At 39.2% G+C, this 19,754-nt stretch overlaps 1 protein-coding gene across 1 annotated transcript in view; it reads right to left on the bottom strand.

The window, feature by feature from the left end:
* Positions 1-19,754, bottom strand: part of PRKD3 (protein kinase D3) — a 48,987-nt gene that overhangs the window by 22,358 nt on the left and 6,875 nt on the right. Inside the window, exons 3-7 of the mRNA XM_074896899.1 lie at positions 10,765-10,903; positions 8,933-9,064; positions 8,064-8,221; positions 4,153-4,342; positions 1,355-1,432 (exon numbers count right to left, since the gene is read on the bottom strand). Of these exons, the coding sequence (XP_074753000.1) occupies positions 1,355-1,432; positions 4,153-4,342; positions 8,064-8,221; positions 8,933-9,064; positions 10,765-10,903 (697 nt within the window). The remainder of the gene's footprint in view (positions 1-1,354; positions 1,433-4,152; positions 4,343-8,063; positions 8,222-8,932; positions 9,065-10,764; positions 10,904-19,754) is intronic.

Below are 19,754 nucleotides of genomic sequence, written 5' to 3'. Positions count from 1 at the left end.
ATTTAAATGTGGCAGAAAGAACAAAAAAAAAAAAAAAAAAAAGGACTCCTCACATCCATAGAAGAATTGTATGAAATTCTAGTACCCAAACTATGTGCCTTAGCCCTTAAGCATCACAAGGGTGGTGAAAGTAGACTGCAGCAATATGTTGCACACTATGGTTCTTGGCCACCAATCTCAAGACCCAGGCAAGAGCCCTGGAGCCGAAGAAGGCAGGCATGAATGGATGGGATACACTGTGCAATGGCAACAGATCCACTGGATAATAGGGCTGCTGTGCAGGCCTCTGAATCAGGTTGTACAGTTTGGTGTGATCTGCTGCGTGTCATCAATTTTATTCCCCTCAAAAATATGTGTGCCAAGGATCAAGATTTTGGGCAACACAATCGCAGAATGGTTGAAGTTGGAGGGGACCTCTGGAGATCATCTGGTCCAACAACCCCTGCCAGACCATTTCTCCAGTCTGCCAAAGTCCCTTTGGATGGCAGCATAACCCTCTGGCCTATCAGCCAGTCCCCCCAGCAGCCAGTCTACCTAGCAGCAAACTTGCTGAGGGTAGACTCTGCCAATCATCCAGATCATGAATGAAGATGTTAAATAAGATTTGCCCCAGTATTGGCCCCTGGGGTACACTACTAGTTACCACCCTCCAACTGGACTTCATGCCACTGATACCACCCTCTAGGCTCATCCATTCAAAGAGCTTTCAATCCACCTGTCTGCTCATCCATCCCGTATTTCATCAGCTTAACACTGCATCTAAAACTTGTAAGAATGACTCTAAACTTCCTTCAACCTACTGTTCCCCACCCTCCCCTTTCAAGTCCGTAAGGTCTGTTCAAAAAATAGCCCTACTTAATTGAGGTTTCAAAAAGATTACAGTGGGGTATTTTGTTTTGGTTTGGCTCAGTTTTTTTCCTTTCTCTTTTACCTCATAAGCTGTTGGGCTAACTCAGGCCACTAAAAATCATAGATATGACAAAGTCAGAAAAAGAGCTATTTGTCTTCAGATATCAACATTTAAAAATTACATATTTCATTGTGAACAACAAGCAGACTAATCACAACAGATCTTTAATTTTTATACATTGAGAAGGCTACTTGATTTTTTTTATATCCCTTGAGCAATCTCAAGCAAAGGATATTGTACTTGCCAAGACTGATTAAGTAAAATTGAAGTCAGAGCACAAGTTTTACAGTGAATCTTTTTAATTGTCAGTGATCTCAGGTGAAAAAAATGGGAAGATAAAATAAAAAGATGTAAAATATTCAAAGATGAGGGAACCAAAAGTTAATGCATCTTGTTAAGCCTCCAAAGATCTGTCAGTATTTGAAAGCATGTTTCTCATCTTACCTCCATTGAAAATCACCTCTCCAAGACAGTCTCTAGGTACTTTAGACGCACAGCGTTTGTGACAGTTGAATCTGCAATCTAAAACAGAAAATAAGCCCATGATACCAGAATCTTACTCCTACTCAGACTCTAACATTCTATCATTCACTACTTCCATCACAAGCTCCAGTTCATACATTTGCATGTAACTGAAGACAGCACCAATGAGGTCACCTCCAGAAGGAAATTAACAATCTTGATGTCCTGACGTTACATGTTGATCTGCCCCACCACTACTTATTATGTCAGCACTTCCCCTTCCAGTACAAAGCAGTCTTCTACTTTTCTAGCTTTCTCTGTAGTTACTTTTTCCATTATGATGTAATTTTTCCCATTCTCTCATCTGTTCCATATCCTTTTTTCCATTGCTATATGATTTAAATGTCTCATCACTATCATTTTTCCCCACCTGCTGCCTAAGACTTGCAGCCATCAGAGCCTCTAGGATCACACAACTATATCACAGAGCAAATATCCTCTGCAGTAAATCCCAAAGTCCAATACCCCTATCATTCAGATCACAGATTTGGCTGAACACTAAAGCTCCGTTTCTGCCTGCTAACACAAGGCAGACAGAATAATATTATGTTCAAATCTGGCCTGAAGTGGAGGTTGAATCGAACCTGATGTGTGCCATTTCTGCATCTGAGGTATCAGATACAACCTACTGAACAAAGTCCAGCATACAACATTAGTGGTATTAACAGGAATTTCTTTTATTAGCAGCATCACTGTAATTTTCAACTCTTGTATCAACATCATGAATTTCAAAACTCCCTACTGCCCCTACAACTGATAATTTAGCCCCTTTCTGATACCTAAAGAAAGCTCATTATGCTTTCCTTTTAAGCCTAAACAAGAGAATAATCATTATCTTCCCCTTTTCAGTAGCAGAGAAGCGAAACCTTGGAGCAAAACACAATTCTGTTCAGCTTCTGGGTGCCCGTGAGGAAGTATCCTAGGAGACCAGTGAACTGTCCTTTCTACAGCAGTGTTTTCAGTCATATTATGGAATATGGTTACTTCACTAGTTTGGAGGGGCTGGAAGAAACAAAGACATTTCAAATCCTACCAGGGAACTAGAAAGACTAAGAGCGAGTCAACCCTAGTAAATTAAACTACATACAGAAACATTCTTGAGTACTGCAATGCCACTCTCTAGTCTAATAAAGTTAGAAACATCCCCTAGCATGCTTTTGGCCCACAGCATTACCACAATCCCAAACAGTTCCCAGGTCTAGTTCAGAGATCAAGAGTATTCCATGAAATTGTTCCCAACAGGCAGTCTGCATACAGCCACCCAGGCTGGGAAGCTAAGAAAACTTGTTCATGAGCAAGGGTTATTTTGTCCCAGTTGATCTCAGTGTCCAGGAATGTTCCTGGGCACATCTAATTTATTACCACAAATATAGCCTTAGCATCCCAAAGATCATCCTCAGAGTCCAAGCAGAAGCCTGGATTAATTCAAGAAATCCAGGGCTTTTACAGGTACTCAGGAACATGGGACTGTTGAAAAACCCCAAGCTTTGGGAATGTGCACAAGGAAGTTGGTGGGTAACCTTAAGAATCTGTAGGAGAAAGCAGTATGAAAATATTTTGATTGTTTGACAGCAATTTCCAATAAATAAAATTACATATAGGATCACAGTGCATAAATGGAGGCCTATTAATACACTTATTTCTGTCCTGTGCATATACATAACATTTCTCTAGGCTGTTTTTATCTAGTGTCATTCAATTCTCTGAAAATGGTGTGGTAGCCTTATTTGTTCAGCTGGATATACAGTCATGACAACTGTATACGGTCAGTAACATCTATATAAAACTGCAAAGCACCTTTTCACTTTTTCATTATTTATATATTACATGTATCCAAGAGACACTGACTGAAAAAATAAAAAGGTTCAGATGCAGACTTCAAACAGACTACAAAGACTGCAAATTAACATAAACAGAAATGAAAGATAAAACTACTTCCTTACTTACATGAGACAGCAGCATTTTTAGTCAAAAAGTTAGCACAACTATAAGCTTGCAATTTTTGCTCTCCTCTACTAAAAGAAATTGAAAATGTATTAAGCAATCTCTTTCAGAATGTTGACCTTTGGTACTCACATTTGACAAACTCACATAAGAGAAATGGAAAGTCCTTTCCATATTAATGTTTATGATTCATCACTACAGTTTTCTTTCCTGTAACAAAGCTGACAGATCTGCACTATCCAGCAATAAAGAGACAGAAGAAGATCACATTGTTATAGTTATGCTCTGGGAACTGCACGAAAGAGTCTGAGAACTGAACTCATGCATCTTAACATATGCTAAATAAAACCCACACAGCCAATGAAGCCTATGCTAGTTCAGGAAAGGCACCTATGTGTATAAAATTTTTCCAGAAGATAACAACCAGTATTCTGTATAATGAAAACTTACAAATTCTTTAGTGATGAGTGTAGAAGACAGACATTGAACAAAGTGTTCTCCATTTTTATTAATTTAGAATTATCCTTCTAGAATGAAGGTATCCCCAATCTACATATGATTAAGTCTTATTTTTCAGAAAAATGTACAATACAGAGTCTACTAAAATGAAAATGAGGGCTGCTGTAGTCCTCTCAAAAATATGCAATTTTTCAAAAATTATACTGCCACATTTTGCATCATACAACCTTCTGACAATCAAAACATAAACTGAAATCAGTTTTAAATACAAGACCTTTACTGAAATTCACCACTGCAGCAGAAAATTACATGTTTACCTTTACATTGCATTCCTTGGCGAAACAGGCCCTTAAGCAGCCGTTTGCAATACTGACATATGGTCGGACGAGTATAAGAGTGAACCGCAAAAGTGTGTGGAACCTTCACTCTGCAAAGCACCATCTTTTCCATCCAGATGGGACGGCCACTCCAGGAGGGAATCCTCTTACTAGGTTCTGGACAGCAGCGCTACAATAAAGAAGGTATACATGATTTGCACCAAAACAGTCCCTGTGAAGTCTCTGGTGACTGGAAAAAAGCAAACATTGCACCCATAGAGGACTCTGAGAACCAACCGGTTAGCCTCACCTCTGTGCCTAGGAACATACAGAACAGATCCTCCTAGAAGCTATACTAGGGCACACAGAGGACAGGGAGATGATTTGAGACAGCCAGCACAGCTTCACCAAGGACATGTCCTGCCACAACAACTGAGTGGCCTTCTATATTGGAGTGACTACATCGGTGGACAAGGGGAAAGCTACAGATGTCATCTGTCTGGACATCTGTAAGGCCTTGACATGGTTCCCCACAATATCCTTCTCTATAAATTTAAGAGATAAGAATTTGATGGGTGGACTGTTAAGTGGATGAGGAATTAGTTAGATGGTGGCATCCAGAAGGTAGCGGTTAAAAACTCAATGTCTAGGTGGAGATCAGTGACAAGTGGCATCCCTCACGGCTTTGTGCTCGGACCAGCACTGTTCAGCATCTTCATCAATGACAGACAGTGGGATAAAATGCACTCTCAGCAAGTTTGCAGACAATACCAAGCCAAAGTGGTGCTGTTTTTTGGGGGTGTTGATTGACAGCCAGCTGAACAGGAGCCAGCAGTGTGCCCAGAGGGCCAAGGCAGCCAATGGCATCCTGGCTTGTGTCAGCAATAGCGTGGCCAGCAGGGACAGGGAAGGGATCTTACCCCTGGACTCGGCACTGCTGAGGCCACACCTCGATTCCTGTGTTCAGTTTTGGGCCCCTCACTACAAAAAGGACATTGAATGACTCGAGCGTGTCCAGAGAAGGGCAACGAAGCTGGTGCAGGGTCTGGAGCACAGGTCATACGGGGAGCGGCTGAGGGAACTGGGGGTGTTTAGTCTGGAGAAGAGGAGGCTGAGGGGAGACCTCATCGCCCTCTACAGCTACCTGAAAGGAGGTTGCAGAGAGCTGGGGATGAGTCTCTTTAACCAAGTAGTAAGCGATAGGACAAGAGGGAATGGCCTCAAATTGCGCCAGGGAAGGTTTAGACTAGATATTAGGAAGCATTTCTTTCCAGAAGGGGTTGTTAGGCATTGGAATGGGCTGCCCAGGGAGGTGGTGGAGTCCCCATCCCTGGAGGTGTTTAAGAGTTGGGTCGACATAGCACTGAGGAATATGGCATAGTTGGGAACTGTCAGTGTTAGGTTAATGGTTGGATTGTATGGTCTTCAAGGACTTTTCCAACCTAGACGATTCTGTGATTCTCTGTGGTGCACACACCTGAGGGACAGGATGCCATCCAGAGGGACCTGGACAAGATTGAGAAGTGGACCCATGTGAACCTTATGAGGTTCAACAAAGCCAAGTACAAGGTCCTGCACATGAGTCAGGGCCACCCCCTGTATCAATACAGGCTGGGGGATGAAGGGACTGAGCACAGCCCTGCTGAGGACTTTGGGGTACTGGTGGATGAAAAGCTGGACATGAGCTGACAGTGTGTGCTCACAGCCCAGAAAGGCAACTGTATCCTGGGCTGCATCAAAATAAGCGCGACCAGCAGGTTGAGGGAGGTGATTCTCCCCCTTTCCTCCACTCTGGTGAAACCCCACCTGGACTATTTTGTTCAGCTGTGGGGTCCTCAGTACAGGAAATATATGAAGCTGTTGGAGCAAGTTCAGAGGAGGGACAGAAAAATGATCAGAGGGACAGAGCACCTCTCCTATGAAGACATGCTGAGAGAGTTGGAGTTGTTCAGCCTGGAAGAGAGAATGCTCTGGGGAAACCTTACTGCAGCCTTCCAGTACTTAAAGGGCACTTATAAGAAAAATGGGGATAAACTTTTTAGCAGAGCCTGTTGTGATAGGACAAGGGGTAATGGTTTTAAACTAAAAAAGAGAGTAGATTTAGACTAGATAGAAGGAAGAAATTTTTTACTATGAGGGTGGTGAAATAGTGGAAGAGGTTGCCCAGAGAGGTGGTAGATGCTCCATCCCTGGAACCATTCAAGGTCAGGCTGGATGGGGCTCTGAGCAACCCAATGTAGTTGAAGATGTCTCTGCTCATTGCAGGTGGGGTTGGACTAGATGTTCTTTAAAGGTCCCTTCCAACTCAAACTATTCTATGATTCTACTTTAGTTAAGAAAAAAGTTGGTGGGCTGGGAGGGAGGTGTTGGCTCAGAAAGCAACATGGTCAAGAAGCTTTAAGAGGACATTCCATTCTGGTATCATAAAACAAAACCAAGAAAATACCAGACAGAAAAGCCTTGCAGAGAACAGGAAAGTATGTGTGAATATTTCCACAGAAGCTAAAATGTTAAAAATTCACTCTTGGGACTTTTTTTTTTAAGCAACCTGGCAAGGTTCACAGACAGCATATACAGACCCCCATACAGGGAATAAAATGGAAAACACTGGAGATAAGCAAACCAAAATCCAATCACTACTTCAAGCCATCAGTTTTAAAAAGTAAGTATGGCATGCCTGGATAGCTTACTAAGTTAGGCAAAAGTATTCAGAAAATTAAAAAATAATTTTGGAAATTAAACACCCCCACAAAATCTCTGAAATTAAGTTAAAAAAACGCTTGGCTATTAAAACAAAAAAGTCATTGATTATCATACTGGACATTCAGCAGGATAAACTTACAGTTACCTACATCTACAGAAAAATGTAAAGGAACATGGCCTTGTATATCTGACAAAGTATTAAGACTGCTGAAAGTTGAACTGCAAATATGATAAATACATTACTGATCATCTAAACTGTGTATTCAAAAATCAGATAGCAAAGGTGTCAAAGAGGTTCTAAGCATGCATACATGTCAAAGTTAAATTCTGTGATAGAAGAAGCAGTTACAATTTTATGTTCACTGAATAAATCTTACCAGAAGTTATAAACACCAGAATGAATATTTTTCATGACTCAAGACTAGGCTTTGTAGCCTCTAGCTAAAAAAATTATGTTCTTGAACTAGACATCCATACAATTTCTATTTCAAACTGTGGTGAAAATTGCTATATTGCAAATTAGGCAAGTAGGAAAGACTAAGCGTCAAAAGCACTGCTTTTTTCCCCACTGTGAAAGTAGCAATGAAACAAAGGAATCTAATCACTGCCGGTCCTGTCTTACAGTCCCAATATAGTTGCAGTATAATTGATAACCTCTCAGCAATCATCACAGCCATTATAACAAAGAACTATTACGGATGATGGTTTTTACGGTAAGCCCTTCATCCCTTACACCTGTCTCTGACAGGGCTTGTGTTTTCCTAGATTAACTCTGTGAAAAGTTTAACAGCATATCAGAAATGCTCTCTCCTCTCCCAGCATAAAAGCTTACAATTTGTACTGCTTTAGGCAAGTAACTATTCTATACTGACACCATAATTACAGAATGAATCTGTATTACAAAGAAGGCAAGGTGTTTTATCATTCCTGAAACCAAAGTTCTCAGGTTATATGAACTCTGAGTGACAAACTATGAGAAAAAATATGCATAAATTATAATTTACTTCCCATTTAATTTCTCACAGTAATAATAGTTATCAGTAAGTGTCACAGTCTAAGGCTCACCAGATTTAAAATGAAATAAAACAAATCATAACAGTTAAGATCAACTCCCTTGTACTCATTATGAATCATTTGCAACACTATCTAGTTCCCCAGAGGTTAAAGGATTGAAAACCAGAAATTGTTTCCCCTTTCACACAACATACTTCTTCAGAGGCAGAGGATGTGTATTCAGCTTGTGCTGGTCTTGGAACCGAAAGCCCTGCTCCTGGTAAAGACACGTTAGACAGACGCCTCTTTCTCACTCCACTGCAGTTATTTGGAATCTTGAAGGCACATCGCTTATGGTAGTTTAACCCACAACCTGAAAGAAGATTTTTTTAGACAAAAAAACTCCCAACATTCAAAGTAACAAAAATACTACTATTATTTTGATAAAGCAATTAAGATGATCCTGAAAAATGGTAAAGGCAGAAATAGACTGTTCTGTTACATTCTCTCATTTTAGTGTTCTTGATGCGATTCACAGAAACGGGTTCTTTTGCCCTACTTGCTATAATACTGGCCTGCAGTAAGCCCAGCCCTAGAAACAAGGTCTAAGACTCTGAAGCAGCTGATCACCCTCCTCACATCTCCCCCCACCAGGTTTTCATCACTCCCTCGCTTTGGAGCACAAGAGCCAAGGAGAAGCCAGTTAGCAGGCAGCATCAGTACCTGACAGCAGGCTGCAGAGCGCTCCGCAGCCAGCTGGATGAAGGCCATAAGGAAAGGGATTCCCCTCTGGGAGTCTCTCCAAAGTATATGCTCCTTGTGCAAAGAACACACATTTGTAAGCTAGCTTTTTTTTAAACTTAAGTCATTTGCCCAAGGTCACACAAAGTTTGCATTAACATCAGGATCAGAACTTCAGTTTCCTGATGCACAGCCCCTTCCAACTCTATAAAATACTGTATTTATCACATTCTAATATATCAAACAAGATACATTTTTTTCTTCCTCATCTTAAATAGCTACACACACAAAAAAATATACCTAAAAAAAAAAAAAAAAAAAACAAACCAAAAAACAGACTTACCTTCACATTTTAATCCTTGTCGTACCAAACCCCAAAGCATCTCTCCACAGTAGTCACAAAAAGTAGGAGCCTTGTAGGAATGCACATAAAGTGCATGAGGACGAATCTGGAAATCTTCAACTGTAGCCAAAGCTTTTAAAAAATTGCAGTAAGTTATGGTTCTTGCCACAGGATCAACAAGCATTTATGGAAAGAATATGTTGTTTTAAAAATGACAGACTCAAGGAACACTAATGAGCTGATTAGACATCAGTATTTTACTGTATACCATTTACTTATCTTCTAAATGCATATTTAAGATCTTGTTACGGAGGAAAAAATCCATTGGATTCTGTAAACTAATGGCCACAACTAATCAAGAGTACGACTCACATTACTGAAAACCTCACTAAGTTGAGACAAATACAACAAGTTTTGCTAAATTCAACAGTAAACATTTGAAAGAACAAATTAATTTTCAAGCTGGTTTGTAACCTAAAAAATTTTCAAACAAAACACAGTTCTACAAGTTCAAATTTTATCTTCTAAAGGACTTTTTCAGTAGAAGCTTATTAGATTGAAGTCTGTGTGTATCAAAACAGAACTGTGCATAGTTTCCATGGAACACTGGAAACTTCACTAGTAATGTTCTTTTTCTTAAGCAAGCATAAATATGTTTAAATGAATCTTTTGTCCTGTTTCTTTGGAATGTTCAAAGAAAAAAAATTGGTATTTTACACCTACATTACCTTGCCCTAATAGCTACTATTCTTTGATCAAATATGTACTAACACTTCATACTCAAATGCTCATCTCTCAGTTTTAAAACCCTACTGAAAGAGATTTACATGTCTTCAAAATGCCTCAGTTTCTGGTCATCTGTTTATAAGAAAACTGTCATAGATTGTCAAGAGGCAGCACACACAACAACTTTTCAAAATATGCCATTCACCAGAAGTAATGAAAAGCTCATGTCAAGATGACCAACTACTGAACACCCTAGACACCTAGAACAGTAGGTCCTGAAATGCAGCTGAGGAACTAAGCCTTATGACTCTGGAAATCATACTTTATTGATCCAATTTACAAATCTAATCCCATGACAGCCAAAAGATATCTCTTTCTAGAACGTAACCTCAGTTTGACACTTGGTCCTTAAAGTCTGAAAGAACTGCTCAATACTAGTCCAGCTTTTATTTGTAGTTTAACTACATCTGGTTTTTAGTTGAATTCAACAGGGTATTGATGAAAGACATACAGTTCAAATCAGTTAGGGTCTGGGGGTTTTCTTTGTCCTTGTTATTGAAGACTACTACAGGTTAATAACCTCCACTCCAAGGACTTCATTGTTTAAAAGAAACTGTTTTCAAGGACTACAATAACCCTTAAGAGGTCTGTACTTCTAGGTATGAATCAGCAACTGTGTTTATATGAAGCCTTCTAGCAGTATAAACCATCTGTGGCAAAAGCTACAGAATAAAAAGACAGATCTAAGTAAAGGAAAGCCAATGACAGTGTTGGAAGGGTAAATTCTGAATCCTACCTGCATTTCAGCTTCAACAATTATAATAAACCTATATTATTAGAATTCTAAATTCATATTCTTATAATTCAGATTTATTTATAATAATAAATCTGAAGATTAAAACATGACAATGAAACAATTACAAGACTGAGTACTGGAGCATGAGTACCCCTTGGATTTTCTTGGAAACCTCTACCCGAAAACACTGACCCAATATGAGACTTAAGTCAAAGAGCTCAAGACAATCATTATAATATTGTTCCATAAAGCCCTATTTTCTCTCAGTGTACTGAATAAAGTGCTGTTCAACTGTTACAAAAGTACCTACCAGAGAGTACAACTTCAACAAGATCTCCCTCATGTATCTCTTCTGCTGATGTAATTCGTTGCAAAATATTATCTGAGTTCAGGTCATGACGGAAGAGGAGAATTTTGTCATACATGCCAAAGAAACCACACTCTGGGAACTGCAATAGAAAGTAAACTCTAAATTAACAGGTGCTCTTTGATAATCCTATCCATAAATGTTTTTAACAGCTAGAGAACTTGAGTGTTTAAATGTGTTCCATGGAAACAAAATTAATCTGCTTATTTTTGAGGAACTGAAGCATTTTAATTGAAATGTAGCATTAAAAGGGTTTTTTTTTTTTAAAAAAAAAAAACCACATACACCAAAAAACACCACACCAAAACAAAACCCCAAACATATAAAATCCATCAATACCAACTGCTTCCCTGCAACTCCCCACCAACAGTGACACTTTTTCTCAAACCTGAAAAAGTGTTAAGATTTTTGTTTCTTTGGGTTTTCAATCTCTCAGACCTGCATAATCAGTCTGGCACATGAAAGCCAATGCAGATCTGATTCGAATATTACCACCTGTAACCCTTGTTTTACAGACACTCTGGTCAGGCAGGTATTCAGCTCAAGACACCACAGCAACAACTGCTCCACTTTTTTGAGGGGCAAGCCGAGAGAGACTCCATGTTGTTGTTCTACAAGAGTTTAGATCTGCAGGTGCAAGAAAAGGAAAACCTGATTCCACACAAGGACAGAAGATAATATTGCAAATCCATATAGGAAATAGATACACTAAGTAACACGCCATTTTTTCATGACACTCCACTGAAAATAGCTTGCTTTCCCATATCTTCAGAGTATCGTCAAACGCGAGTGAAACTTCTTAAAATGAAAAGCTTAGAAGTAAACAGGCAGTTCATAAAGAGCAGGAACAAACCCTGAAGAGGAATGAGTACCAGCTCTTCTGGCCATTTTGTTTAAACCAGAATTCAAACTCAAGGTGGGAACACACAGAGAAGTGCTCCACAGAAGAAAACAGGAAGAACTGGGGAAAAGATACAGCAAAGCACACAATAAACATTCAGTTCATCAGGTAACTGACTACAGCTTGGTAATTTAGATCTTGCACAGTCAATACATAACAGGGTCTAAACTGCACGAAGCTTGTGGTATACTAATTGTCCTTAACTAAAGTATAGTCAAAGACTTGTTTCTACCAAATCAAAGACAATAATGAAGGTATCTGTCAGGCCCATTGTTTTCACACTCCCTTCCCATTCAGAGAGAAAATAATTTCCTCTTTCCGGTAGAAATTTTGTCTGAAATTTTAAGTTGGCCTTCTCTGTTTCAGTGTGCACACCCGACATATTTACAATACACATACTATTGAAGAATCCCCATGCTCTGGAAAGCTTACTATCTACTTGGACAGACACAAAGAGAGGCAGAATTTGTGCCATTTAACCCATGAAAAAGCAAAAGACAGACCTGACAAAATCATACTGACACCAGTAGATATTTAATCTGCAGCACCAAGAAACTGATTTACTGGGCTTATGCCAAAGCAGCCAGCTGCTTCCTCTGTCTCTCAGCTCACTTAGGTTCCTTACTGAAATCTGATACTCTCTTGTACTCTGTCAGTAGCCCTGATGGTACAGATATGACAGTAGCATTATATTCCCCTAAATCAGATGCTTTTTAAACCTATACAGTAAAAGGCTATTGCTTAAAGTCCCTTAGGTTATCTGGAATTACCTGTAAGAACTCCTCTCTTATCATACTTTATTTCAGTATATTCATCCATTGATCCATCTTGATAAATAGCAAATATCCATGAATATTCTGAAAACTACATTTTTTTCCATCTCGCAAAGACTGTTTGTATTAAGCAAGTAAAGAGTTGAATATTAGCTGTGCTGCCCAAATACACGTCTCAGTATCTCTGCAAGCGTGCACAGGACTTGACTCTATATTCAGAACATGCAGATACAGCAAACTAGTAAGTTTTCCAAGGGAACTGACAGTTCTTCATCCCTGAAACAGTGCATAAACCTGCTTTAAGCTCTAACTCAAAATTCCGCTGTGACTCAATTAACAAGAAAACGAGTTATATTTACATTTTTTTAATAAGTGCTGTGAGGTTTTATTTCTTGATACTATATATATTGTTTAGCCAGGTATCACATCATAATGCTAGTACCAACAAGAAGCTACTACATTAATGCTACAATCAATTATATCCTCAAGATACCTTTGATTTATAGTATATCAATTCCATCATGCTGCTGAAAAATTTAATTCCAATAAAACAGAGAAAAATCAAGGTGAATATGGCATGTATCTGCCTGCAGATAAACATGACACTTTTTGTTAATGCTGATATTAATTTCAGCTGCCAGGAGGGACGATGATTCAGAAAATCAGTGTGAACTATTGCCTCTTTGTATTAAGTTCACAGAATCACCTACAAACCACAGATTTTAAGGAACCTCTAAGACATTTCACAGGTTTAGGTCTCTTTCTTTTGATAAAGATGTGTCTTGGGTTGTTTGGGGTTTTTTTTTCATTCTTTGAGAACATAAACCTATCATGCAGCTGCCAGAACATCCCTACACATAATCCCCCATACCAGTTATAAGAAGTCACATAATCACAAATCAAGAGGCACTTATTTTAAATGCTATGACCATATGTATTCTGCATGTACATTTACTTGTTCTCTTGTACAAATCTGGGATTAAAATGTTTTAAACATACAACATTAATTTTGGTGACTAAAAAGCATTAGCTAACACAGTAAACTAAAGTTACAATGAATACTCAAATCCTCTTTGTGACAGCAAGTGTAATCATTAAAAATATGAGACTTTACATTCCTCAGAAAGCAGCATCAACTTTAATTCCAAAGTTTGTAAATAACAGTATAATGCCTATAATTAAGATTTGGGTTTCAAATACATTCCAGGCAAAGGCTAAGTTAATTTCTATGGAATGGAAGTATTATAAAAACAGCAATCATCTATTATAGATTGTTGTAACTGTCAGCATCAACATGCTCATTTGGTTCTACATTAATCAAATTGACCTTCTTAGCTGTTTATCATGAATGCTTATGATACTGCAGTGACATGTTTTACTGCCCTCTTCTCTCAAAACAAGTATATATACATGGATGAAGCGACTGTGAAAGGCTGTCTGGTTTTGTAACTGTAATATTTAACCTCATAAAAGATAATTCCTCTGTTTACAAGCTTCAGCTTCATCAGTAGCTTCTAGATTAAGATGCAGCATCACAAGCCCAGGCCTAACAAGACTAACAATAACCTATGCTAGTATTTACTGCAAGAAGTCTATCATTAAACACAGACTCTGTATACAGTTTCTATAGATACACGTGATAGACTTCACCCGGGATGCATTTTTCTATGCATTGTGCATGCCTAATCTCCATTTCTGAAAAAAATCATTCCAAAACCTGAAAGCATTAGTGTAGAGATAACCCGATTATTGGTACTAGAGTGCAGCTGCTACAAGGTTTTTCTGAACCTGTTAGGTTTGGTGCTTGTCTGCATGTCCACAAAGAAGTCAAGAGGAATGTTACAGTTGGGGCAGCCCATACAATACCCTGCCAGGCTCCTCCCAGGCCCTTCAGGCCACCAAAGGCCTATCTCCACAGGCCAGAGGAGCACAGGGACACAAGGGAAGGCGGGGAACCCAAAATAAGGACTCCAAGGAAAGGACACCCTGTCCACACCCTTCCCAGGATTGTCACAGGAGGGCCTCAGCCCCAGTTTCCAGCCATAAAACCCATCAAGATAAGTCAACACTAGAGCACCTTTGGGACTGATAGGGGTTGCTGCCCTATGGTAAGGAATACATAATAAAATGCCAGGGAATTAGGATTGTACAAGACTTATTATGGGCTGTTTATAGAAGGAACCAAAGGCAAGGAAATAGGTGATTCAGAGGGGAATAAACACGGGGAAAAAAACAGAGGGATAAGAAAATTAAAAAGGCTGGTCATCGGTAAACAGGGGCTGGTCAAAACATTTTCTGCCCATGCCCTGTGCCTGATCATCACCATCTGTCCTCTCTTTCCATTTAACTATTTTTCTGGATGATGGGTTCTCATTCTGAGCGCATGTGTGTGTATGGGGGTCTAAGTGTCAGCAACTAGAGCCAGACCACAGGTCAGAAGACTCACGTGTCTGTAGTGCCAGCAACCAGAGAGACCAGAGTGAGTGAAACCAAGAGCCTGAATATCCAGGTGCCAGCAACTGGATAGACCAAGACGCAGCAACTGCCTCTGGGCAGAGTGCCTGAGCCCAGCTGCTGGAGACATTCACTTTTTTTTTGTTGCTGTTTTTTTGCGTGTGTTCCCACTAACAGAATTTCATCCTGAACTACCAGAGAAGGGTACTCTGAGACCATTGGTGCTGTTGGTGTTCATATGAGTGCTCTGTGTGTCTGCCTGTGTCAACCTCTGTGTATAGGTGTATGTGTTGCACACCTGTACCCAAGTGCCTGTGCCTACTGAGAATAGGTGGTCAGTCTTGCTACTGGTTGGACCTGGGGCATGGAGTTGCAGCAGCCTTGCCTCTGCCAGGAGACTGTCAAGATTCTACTGTCCCTAAAAAACCCTTTCAGGTTTGATGAAGAAGTCCTGCCCTTTCCTTACATACGCCCCACTTCACAATTCCCACTATAAAAGAACAGACCCTAAAAGATGCCTCTCTGACCCCTCCTTTCTACACGCTTCAGCTCAGATTACTCTCCTCTGCACCCACTCCAGTCCTGTGCGCCCAAGCAATGGAAGCGCTGGCTGGCTGCCTTCTGCATGGCCAGCCCTGATGAGCTGCAGGTGGCCGTCAGAGCCCATGTCTTAGGCACTTGGCCAGGCTTCGATGTGGGGAGCTGTGCAAGCAGCTTGGCTCCTTACAGACGTGCAGCGCCCTGCTCTCTTTTCCACTCCCCAGCACGTTCGGGAATACAGCATTCCTTGCTAGCACCTTAGCCAGAAGGCTATGTGCAGACTGCTGGCCAAGAATAACCTCATCGATTAACAAGGATTTTATTTCAAGTGGTATCTTTTAACAGAATTTTTACGCAAATATTAAACTATGTTCAAGTTGTACACTACCAAATTTTTCTCTCTTGTACTGCAGCTTTTATAGCCTTGCTTATGCTCAGTTACACAAAGCTGGTAAGGAAGAACACTATCCAGTTCCTTTGAAGTGTTAAGAGCTCACAATGTGAACTTGAAAACAAAACTCAAAGCAGAACTTTCTAAAGCCTGTTTTATCTTGCAGGATTATTCAGCTATTACTTTCCTGCATAAAAGCCCAAAGTATCTGCACAGTGACTCAGAATGTATAAACTGCTAATCCCGGTATTACTATGTTTCCTAAAAGCAAAAAGGAGACTGTTCCCAGTGTTAACAGTTCCAAAAGAGCATCTAACTACGGGAAATCGCTTGCGGGAAGTCTACGTATGCAATAGACTGTGCCAAAATTAATCTCTGGTACACCAATATCATCAACTTACAGAAAGAACATATGCAACCCTTTGTACTTGGGTGGTACTAGCACAAGGAACACTACTAGTGCATTACTGCAGTTACACTGAGGAAAAACAATTGGTGTTATCTAGAATGCTTATACTGTTAAGTATTAAGAGTATGTCTAGTTTAATTGATAGTGCATTACACCATTCTTTTTACCCAGAAAAACTCAATATACAGCAGCCAGTATTGCTGGAGTGAAACACAAGTAAAACTCCTTTCTATCTTGGCAGTAACTGAAAAATCCATCTACTTTAAGTTCCAGGACTTACTTTACAAAGTTCTGGACCAGTCGCCAAAAATTCACACTAGGGAAAAGCGTAGGCGGATCTTGTTTCAAGGTCCAATATCTCATGACCCATTATAACTCAAAACAAATGCTTCAAACCACTGAAAGTTAATTCCAAAACCTAATGGTGCAAAACATGCATTACCTTGGAAGGTCTTTGGTCACTGAAATCACTCCAATATATTATCCTGCATCCCTACCCAGCTTTTCACTCCCACTCTTTAGAATCATGTGCCAAATCACATTATCACACAGATAATTAGCTTCAAACATGTTGCATGGGATCTTTTCCTCACCAGATGCCTCAGTACAGACATACTTGGACTACTGCTTGGCTAGATTTTCCAGCACACAAACCTATTACCATACTGGAAATGCTAATCTGCATCACATATACCAGCTCTGTGTCCCCGTTCCCATCTTCTCACAGGCACATTTGCTTCTCATGCCTCAACTCTCTATTACTCTGCTGCCTTATTTAGCTCGTATGAAGAAAGCAGATTACAAGTCAAGAAGGCAGACCAACAGGGGGAAAAAAAGACTGGAGCACAGCAGATGAATACAAAACATAATTTGCATTAATTTTAGAGCCATTCAAAAAATAAGCACCATGAACTACTACAAGCTTAACCTGGAGAAAAACACAGAAGTATGGTTGCAGTACTACTACCTATTTATGACACTAAATTAAGTTGTTACTGCAAGAGTTGTAGAGATCCACTTGTAACATGGATGTACTGTAATATGATCTTTGTAATATGATTCTTTTACTTCTCAATATTTTATTAGTAAAACATCTGTTAACACTTGAGAAATCATATTAAGTGTCAAGTCAACACCTCTGCCACAATTTAGTTAGATATCCATTACCATGACAATGTCCAAACCTTTAGAAGACAGCTTATATTCATTCCACATGTTTTGGTCTTTTCACAACATGACAATTTAAAGTATTTTAAAATAAACACTTTTTTCCCCCCCTTCAGCAGCCCTCACGGAAGAGCTAGCTATCCAAACTACTTTAATTCAGCCCCATTAAAACTTGAGTTCTGAGGTAACTGAATACAAGCATACAGTTAATTGTCACTTGGTTAGCAAATTCTACAGATGTATTTGGGCGTTCTTCATGTCAGGCTTTTTCCCCCTGATTATCAAAGCAAAACATTTGAACACATCTCCTCATCTCCCTCCCTTCACACTCTACACCCGAGGCTACTTCATCTTCAAAGGAAACTGGCTGATTTTCCAAACCATCCAAGGATTTTAGTCATATTCCAATTATCAGAAATTAAATCCCACCTAGTCTAATTAAAATGATAGGCAGCACTGTCAAAAAAGTACATACATGCGGATAGGACACAGTCAATTCAGATTATTCAAATTATTGACCAGGGAATACAATGTACTAGGACTACAACATTTACAGAAACAATGAAAGTATGAAGCTACAGAAACAGCAGAAGACTCACAAGTAGATGTAATATGCAAAAATTTAACTCACTCTAAACACAACTATACTTCCTGTGATTGTGTTCTCAATACCTTACACAATTCAGAGTCTAGAAGAAATAAATAAGACTGTACACGTTAAGTACCTGTATAAATGCCTATTGACAAATTAAGGCTGAATTCAGGCAAGTCAAAACATCATAATGTGGTGGGAAGCAATCAGGGAATTAACACTAGTAAGAAAGCATAAGCACTCAGGAAAATAGACAACATTTAAGGTAAACAATGACACCTTAAAGACTCTGCCTATGAAGATGACCAAAAAAACCAACATGGAAAAAACAGCCAAAAAATAAGATGAAAGAACAAAGCACAAAGACAATAATCAAATAGAAAAACACAATCGTTAATTTGCTGTTGAGACACAGACCATTACACAAGCATTTGAAAGAGTGATCATGTTAGGATGAAGACAAATTAAGACAACAAAAATATTATTGCTAGCAAAAGCACAGACACCAAACACACAAGAGTTACAGGAATCGAGATGAAAGCAACAGGTGCTAGATAAGGGTTTCAAGCCTATATGCAAGCAAGACGATTTTGAGACTACTTTGAAGACAGAAATGAAAAAAATTTACTACATATGTAAGAGTTCAGCAATAGCAGAATTGTAAACGTTGCTGGTGGGGAAGGCTTGAGAATAAACCTGAAACAGGCAGGCCATGAAAGGAAAAATTACTTCTGGAGGTGAACTAGATAGACCAAAGAAAACTCGGCTGGATCAAGTTTGATAAGAAAAAAATAAATAGACAGGAAACATAAGTGAAACACTAGAAATATGTAAGAGCAGTGAAAGAAGAGAAAGAGAGTGAGAAAATAAGATTGGATTGGCTTGGGGATTTTTTTTTTTTCTTTTTCGAATTTAAGACATATGAGAACACCACGTTATGAAAACAGAAGAAAAATCTGAGAGGGGTTTGTTAATCAGTAAGGCATAAGAAATACCCCTTTGACTTTGCTAAGTGGTGACCATTTAGGTGGGTTCAGTGAAGCAGAAAAAGAAATACTAGTTTGGAAGATTAAGAAACAGACTGTATGGGTAAACAGTGTATCAGTACTCAAGTCAAAGAGAAGGCAACAATTAGAAAGGGTCATGAGAATTTCAGCCAAACACCTAAGGTAGGAAGGCAAGTGACCTATTTCAGAGCACAATGTAGGAAAGCCATTGGAGGAGAAGTATGTAAAGAAGGAGGATGCAGAGTATGACTGAAAATGAAAAGGATGAATGACATTGTTTGTACATGAAAAAAGTAGATAATGGAAGTTTCAGAATCATGAAAGTAAATATTCATAAGTTTAAGAAAAAAGTTATGATAAATCTTGCAGGTACTGATACTATACAAGTAATAGCACAGAACAATCAAATGTTTTTTTTATTTATAGCTATTAGTTTAACTAGAACAAAATAAGCAAGCTAGAACAAAGCCTTTGTAACACACTGTCATACATAATTCTGTTTGCAGGCTTCACCATATGCGAATTCCTAGTTTTAAGCTAGTAAGCCCTATGTTCTACTTTATGTTCTCTCATACGAGGAATGAGGAAATAGTATTTAAACACAAAACAGGATTAAGAACTTGCTTCTGTAATATCTGATCATTGTGCAAGGACACACATTGTCCATATGCAGCTTATGCTACATATTTTTCTGCTTCT

Source organism: Athene noctua, chromosome 1 (genome assembly GCF_965140245.1).
Source record: "Athene noctua chromosome 1, bAthNoc1.hap1.1, whole genome shotgun sequence".
NCBI lineage: Eukaryota > Metazoa > Chordata > Aves > Strigiformes > Strigidae > Athene > Athene noctua.
This window is presented reverse-complemented; position numbering and strand designations above follow the sequence as displayed.